This window comes from Pistacia vera, unplaced genomic scaffold (assembly GCF_008641045.1).
Source record: "Pistacia vera cultivar Batoury unplaced genomic scaffold, PisVer_v2 Contig20, whole genome shotgun sequence".
NCBI lineage: Eukaryota > Viridiplantae > Streptophyta > Magnoliopsida > Sapindales > Anacardiaceae > Pistacia > Pistacia vera.
Genome location: NW_022196002.1, coordinates 287,184 through 294,005, shown reverse-complemented (window position 1 = coordinate 294,005; position 6,822 = coordinate 287,184). Strand labels below are relative to the sequence as shown.

Sequence of the window (6,822 nt, the reverse complement as noted above, 5' to 3'; positions counted from 1 at the left end):
TAAAGATCTGGAGTTGCTCTAGGAACTTGTCTTTATTAGGCAAAAGAAATGTTAAGTAAAGCTAAGTATAGTAGTTTGGGTTAAAGTGTAAAAAGTAAAAGTAGACTGGGGTTTATTGTAAGGACACCAATACGGTGTGTTTTGTACTAAGCACAATACGGCAGCGTTTTTATATCATCTTCCTGATATAAAAATGCAGCTTCCTCTGTTTTCTGCTGTAAGTAAAATCTGCAGTTTATTCTCAACTGCTTTTCACGAATTCTTTAATTCTTGTTAATTTTCTTTTCGAATCCAATCAAAATCTTCACGCTATCAGAGCTATAGACAGACGTCCATGGCCAATCTCAGTTCTGGATCCTTGAATTCTAGATCCAAGATAGTGAACGAGCTACCTAACAGTGCAAATGCGCTGAGTTCAGTTGCCCATTCTTCTCTTCCAACTCTATCAATCAAGCTTGGGGAAAGAAACTACAGTCATTGGAGATCCCAGGTGTTACCTGCGTTAACCTCCTATGCACTTGATGGCTTCTTCACAGGTGTGCATGTATGCCCTTCTATGTTTTTAACTGAACAAATTCAAGATTCTGAATGAATAATCAAGAAACCTAACCCTAAGTACTTTGATTGGAAAAAGACATATCAATTTCTAGTTAGCTGGTTAAATTCTTCCATTACCGAGTCTATGTTTAGACATGTTGCTAAGTGCGGTAATGCGTATGAAATTTGGAATACATTAGAGTTGCATTTTCAGTCTTTCTCAAAGGTGAGAACACTTCATTTGAGAAATCTATTGCAAAGCACTAAGAAAGAGTCTATGAGTGTTAATGAGTATATTTTGAAAATGAAAGAGTTAAGGGATGAACTAGTGGCTAGTGGAGTTCAAATTGGAGATGAGGAATTGTTGCTATACATTCTAGACGGTTTAGGTCCAGAGTTTGATGCAATGGTAGCTAATTTGGTGGCTAACAGTAGTACTGCCACTCTCCAAGAAGCACAAATACTACTCCACAAACATGAGATGAGAACTGAGAAGCAAAATAGTATATTGTCTAACTTTCATGGTATGTCATCTGCACTACTAGCCACAAAACAAGCTTCAAGTGATGTTGGAGGTGTGTCACAGTTCCAAATTCCTTTTGTACCACAATTCCAAAATACCAGGGCTGGAGGAGTTATACCTCATAATATTGGTTCTCCCTCTACTATTCAACCAACTACATCGTAGAACTCTAACCCTTCACCTATGTCTTCACAAGGAATGTTGAATTATCAACACCATGGAATTTACAACAACCCTCTAATGTAGCCATGTATTCTACCACCTTTCCTCATCTTGTTCCTACTCAATATCCTACTCCTGGTGCTGGTCAGTTTAAGAACAATGGGATGAGAGGCAGAGGTCAAGGCAGAGGGTACTTCAAGCCTCGTTTAATTTGTCAAGTATGTGGGAAAAATGGTCACTCAGCCTTGCAATGTTATCACCGCTTTGACTATAAGTATCAGTGGTTTATGAACACAAATCATGGTAACTACAGTCCTTCTTCAGCCCAGATAACTGCTTCTCCAGTCAGTAATACTCAATCATACTCAGGAAACTCACGTGATCCTAATGCTCCTGCTCAAGCTCTCTTTGCAGCAAATACTATAACACCCAAATCTTCTTCAAACTCTTTTGAAGGTTTTCATGATTTTTCTGCTGCTGGAATGCCTAGAAGTTCTCAACCAAGTTACAACACTCCATAATTTCGACCACACCCACCTCAAAATTACTCACCAGACCAGAATACAAACACTTTCTCAAACACTACCTCTTTGACACCTGGGTTCTCTCATGTTAAGGCTCCAGCTATTGCTACTCCACAAACACTCACGGATCAGTCCTGGCACATGACCTCTAGAGCCTCAAATCATATGACTGCTGATACAAATAACATGCTGATGAAATCTAACTACCAGGGAGGGTCCCAAGTACAAGTTGGTAATGGTCAGTCCATTCCCATTACCCATACAGGTACATTACTGCTACCCTCTACTGATTCAAATAGAATTTTTCAACTTCATAACATCTTGTGTGTTCCTGGTATTGCTAAGAACCTATTAAGCATATCTCAAATCACTAAAGATAATCATGTGATAGTTGAAATTCATGCTGACCATTGTTTGATAAAGGATAAGCACAGCAAGGCTATTCTTCTTCAAGGGAAAGTAAAGGATGGTCTCTATCAGCTTACCCTGCCCACTATTGCTACTCTTTCAGTTGATTCTCCACTAAGACCTGCATTCTATGATTCTAGCTCTGTTTCAGCCTTCCATACTCATGGAGTTAGTTCATTCAAACCCAATAAAGAGTATTCTTTGGACACTGTTTTAGATTCTGCTCTTGCTTGTAATTCTGCAAATAAGATCTTACTTAATGAGCCATCTAGTAGTGTTTTACTATGGCATGCTAGATTAGGTCATCCTAGTAGTAAGATTCTAAATAATGTACTTGGAAAGTTGAATGTAAGAAAAACAAATACTGAAAATAAAGAATTTTTTTGTGAAGCATGTCAGTTTGGAAAATTAAAACAGTGTACATTTACTAAATCTGCTTCCAGGGCTAAGAAACCTTTAGAGATATTATACTCTAACTTGTGGGGTCCTGCCCCTGTTCTCTCTACTGAAGGGTATAGGTATTATGCTATATTTGTGGATGATTTTAGTAGATACACATGGATCTACCCACTGAAACTAAAGTCTGAAGTCTTTAATGTGTTTACTCAGTTTCATTGTTTTATGGAGAAGCAATTAGATGCAAAACTGAAATGCTTACAAACAGATTAGGGAGGGGAATTTCGACCATTTACTAGTTATTTAGAGAAACATGGCATCTTGTTTAGGCACCCTTGTCCATATCTTCATCAGTAAAATGGTAGAGTAGAACGCAAACATAGGACTATTACTGAGTATGGGTTGTCCCTTCTAACTCATGCAACCATGCCTCTAAAATTCTGGTGGTCAGCCTTTAGTACAGTAGTGTATCTACTCAACCGACTTCCCTTAACAGCTATTGACTTTGTATCCCCTGTTGAAGTCTTATTCCAACAAGTACCAGATTATACTGATCTAAAAGTGTTTGGTTGCTGTTGTTATCCATTTCTTAGACCTTATCAAAGGCACAAACTATTTTTTCACACTGAAAAATGTGTGTTCTTGGGTTATAGCCTTGTTCATAAAGGGTTTCGATGTATGAATTCCAATGGCAGATGTTATGTGGTTAAACAAGTTCGTTTTAATGAGACTGATTTCCCATTCAAGTCTGGCTTTCAACCTGATGTGTCTTCTCCTGCTTCACCTGAATTTTGTGAGGTTACTAAGTCCTGGATCTTGCCATCACCTTCATCCTCATCCAAACCTTCAGATTCTAAATCTGCTATTTTTACAGACATTAATCAAGAGAATGCTTCAACAGAGTCCATTCAGAACTATAGAATGTTATCTCCCCAAGCTGATACCTTATCCTCTTCTGAGAATATGCCTACAGCATCCACTTCAACACAAACCAATCCTGGAATTCAGCTAGAGGTTGTTCTTCCCATCCTAGCTAATAGCAAAAATATAAATGTTCATCCAATGGTTACCCGATCCAAGGGCTATGTTTCAACTAATATACCTCAGGCTCTTTTATCTACACATACAATACTCCATGAACCTACCTCAGTTACTGAAGCTTTAAAAACTCCATAATGGAAAACTGCTATGGAGGCTGAATATCAAGCATTGCTGAACAATCAGACTTGGAAATTAGTTCCCTATGTAGATGGTATGAACATAGTAGGTTGCAAGTGGGTGTTTAAAACCAAGTTAAACTCAGATGGCTCTCTTTCAAAATATAAAGCTAGGTTAGTAGCCAAGGGGTTTCAACAAACCCCTAGACTTGATTATTTTGAGACCTTTTCTCCAGTAGTTAAGGCAGCAACTATTAGAATTATTTTATCCTTAGCAGTGTATAATCAGTGGGAAGTGCAGCAACTAGATGTAATAATGCATTTCTCAATAGAGAATTGACTGAACAAGTTTTTATGATGCAACGAGAAGGCTTCTCTGATTTTTCTCAAATAAGGCAGGTATGTCAGTTGCAAAAAGCACTATATAGACTCAAACAAGCTCCAAGAGCTTGGTTTGAAAAGTTGAAACAGGCTCTATTAAGTTGGGGATTTCAGAATTCTATTTCTGATGTTAGTCTATTTTTCTATAAAAAGGAATCTGCTGTAGTCTATCTCTGGTGTATGTAGATGACATATTAGTTACTGGAAACAACTCTCAACTTGTTGATCAGATAGTGGCAGATTTGAATACTCAATTTGCTTTAAAGGTTCTTGGTCCTATGAGTTATTTTCTTGGATTTGAATTTAAGAGAAATGCTAAAGAGTTATTGTTCACACAAGGTAAGTATGCTCAAGATTTGCTGCTAAGGGCTGGTATGAATGAATCTAAATCCTGTATTACTCCCATGGCTACTGGTACTAGGCTGGGGAAAGAAGATAGTGATCAGTTTGATCAACCTTCACTGTATAAAAGCATTGTTGGAGGGCTGCAATATCTGACATTGTCCAGACTTGATCTTGCGTTTGTTGTGAACAAGTTAAGGCAATTTCAGTTGCAGCCCACTGTCAATCATTGGACAGCATGTAAAAGTGTTCTTAGATACGTGAAGGGAACACTGAATCATGGGTTATTATTTACTAAAAGGGAACATTTTCTACTGGAAGCTTATGCAGATGCAGATTGGGCTACTGATGTTAATGACAGGAGATCTACAAGTGGGTATGCTGTGTTTATTTGAGGAAATTTAGTTCAATGGAGTTCAAAGAAACAAAAGGTGGTTTCTCTATCATCTACTGAGGCAGAATACAGAGCCTTAAGTCGAGCTTCTACAGAACTTGTATGGATCAGGAATTTATTTAAAGAAGTTGATCTTAGTTTGAACAACTGCCCTATGCTATGGTGTGACAACATGAGTGCTGGAGCACTGTCTTCAAACCCTGTATTTCATGCTCGAACAAAGCACATCGAAATTAATGTGCATTATGTGAGAGATTTAGTTGCAAATAAGAGCTTAAGTGTGCAATACGTAGCTTCTGAGTACCAAGTGGCAGACATTTTAACCAAAGCTTTACCTGGAAATCAATTTAGTTATCTGAAGGAGAAACTCACTGTTACAGATTCCTTATCTGATTAGAATGATTGTTCAGTTTTGTTCTCTTGAAATTGTTAATTGAGAATGCAGATGTTGTGTTAAGGATTGAAGTCATGAGGATGAGTTGCTGGATTATGTGGTACTGATATCTATCAAAATGAAGCTGCTAGTGAATGGTATGAAGTTGCTGAAGTTGTGTGAACTTGAACTATGTGTGGTTCTTCTCTGCTTATATGGGAGTATGATCTGTTGAAGGAGTTATGGAATGGTATGTCTACTGATTAACATTAGGTGTTGCTGATGACTAAAGTTGTGTAAGCTTGAACTTATGAAAAATGTGTGTTGATTGATTTCTCTGAAAGTGAATACTGCTGTTGTTGGTGTTTAACTGGAGGTGAGTGGTTGATATGTTTCTGGTACTTGCTATTTTGTTTGAATGGATATTGTTGCTGTTCTGGTTTTTAATGAACTGCTAATGTTAGTTTGCCGAATGAATGTTGCTGATTGTTCTAGTTGGTGAATGAGTAAAGTTGGGCTGTTGATCATTAGTGTGTGTTCTGCTGCCGAATGAATGTTGCTGATTGTTCTGGTTGGTGAATGAGTAAAGTTGGCCTGTTGATCATTGGTGTGTATTCTGCTGCAATTTTCTGGTACAGAGTTCTGGTGTAAATATAGGTGTTGTGTAGAAATGTGTTGTGTGTAACTATGGGAAGGATTACTATGTGTGGTACAAGAATGACCTTACTATGTGTTAATTAGTGTATGTGGAGAAATGGTAGAGATGTTTTGTTTAAGGGGAAATATTAGGAAGTGTTAAGAGAAGTGTTAAGATCAAAACCAAGAGGTGTTTTGTTTAAGGGGAAATATTAGGCAAAAGAAATGTTAAGTAAAGCTAAGTATAGTAGTTTGGGTTAAAGTGTAAAGAGTAAAAGTAGACTGGGGTTTATTGTCAGGACACCAATACGGTGTGTTTTGTGCTAAGCACAATACGGCAGCGTTTTTATATCATCTTCCTGATATAAAAACGCAGCTTCCTCTTTTCTGCTGTAAGTAAAATCTGCAGTTTATTCTCAACTGCTTTTCACGAATTCTTTAATTCTTGATAATTTTCTTTTCGAATCCAATCAAAATCTTCAGTCTTGGTATTTAGTCTTCTTCATTTCATCTCCCCTTTCTGTCTTAATGGCATTAAAGCTTTTTTTTTTTTTTTTTTTTTGTTTAAATCTAACAAATATCAATAAATATACAAGATGAATGGGGCAAATTCATCGGTGTCCACAAGATGAATTAGAAATGATACGATTTGAAGGAATTGAGGGTTCCTTCTACAGGTGTTAAAGAAAAACTAATTGCATGATATTAAAAGCAGTAAAATTATTTGAACTTTGTGTAAATTACAGTGGAACTATTAAGTTGATTTGCTAAGTCCCAAGTTTGGAACGCTTGTTCAAAGTAGTTAATTTTTTTTTAACGATCTCCTCAAAATGGAAGATTCTCATTTGATCCATCCACTAAATTGGGTTTGGATGTTGCTTCGTCATCCTTAAAAGGTATGTTTCACTGATTGTAATTTGAGATGGTTGTAAGTATCCTACAGGTTTTCAAGAAGAATCTGATTTTTATAATTTAGAGTAGATATTGGA

At 37.0% G+C, this 6,822-nt stretch overlaps 1 protein-coding gene across 1 annotated transcript; it reads left to right on the top strand.

Moving 5' to 3' along the window:
• Positions 1–334: 334 nt before the first annotated feature.
• On the top strand, positions 335–1,225 carry LOC116128426. The gene is made up of 2 exons (XM_031414150.1): positions 335–536; positions 651–1,225. The coding sequence occupies exons 1-2, from the start codon at positions 335–337 to the stop codon at positions 1,223–1,225; spliced, it is 777 nt and encodes a 258-aa protein (XP_031270010.1).
• The last annotated feature ends 5,597 nt before the right edge of the window (positions 1,226–6,822 follow it).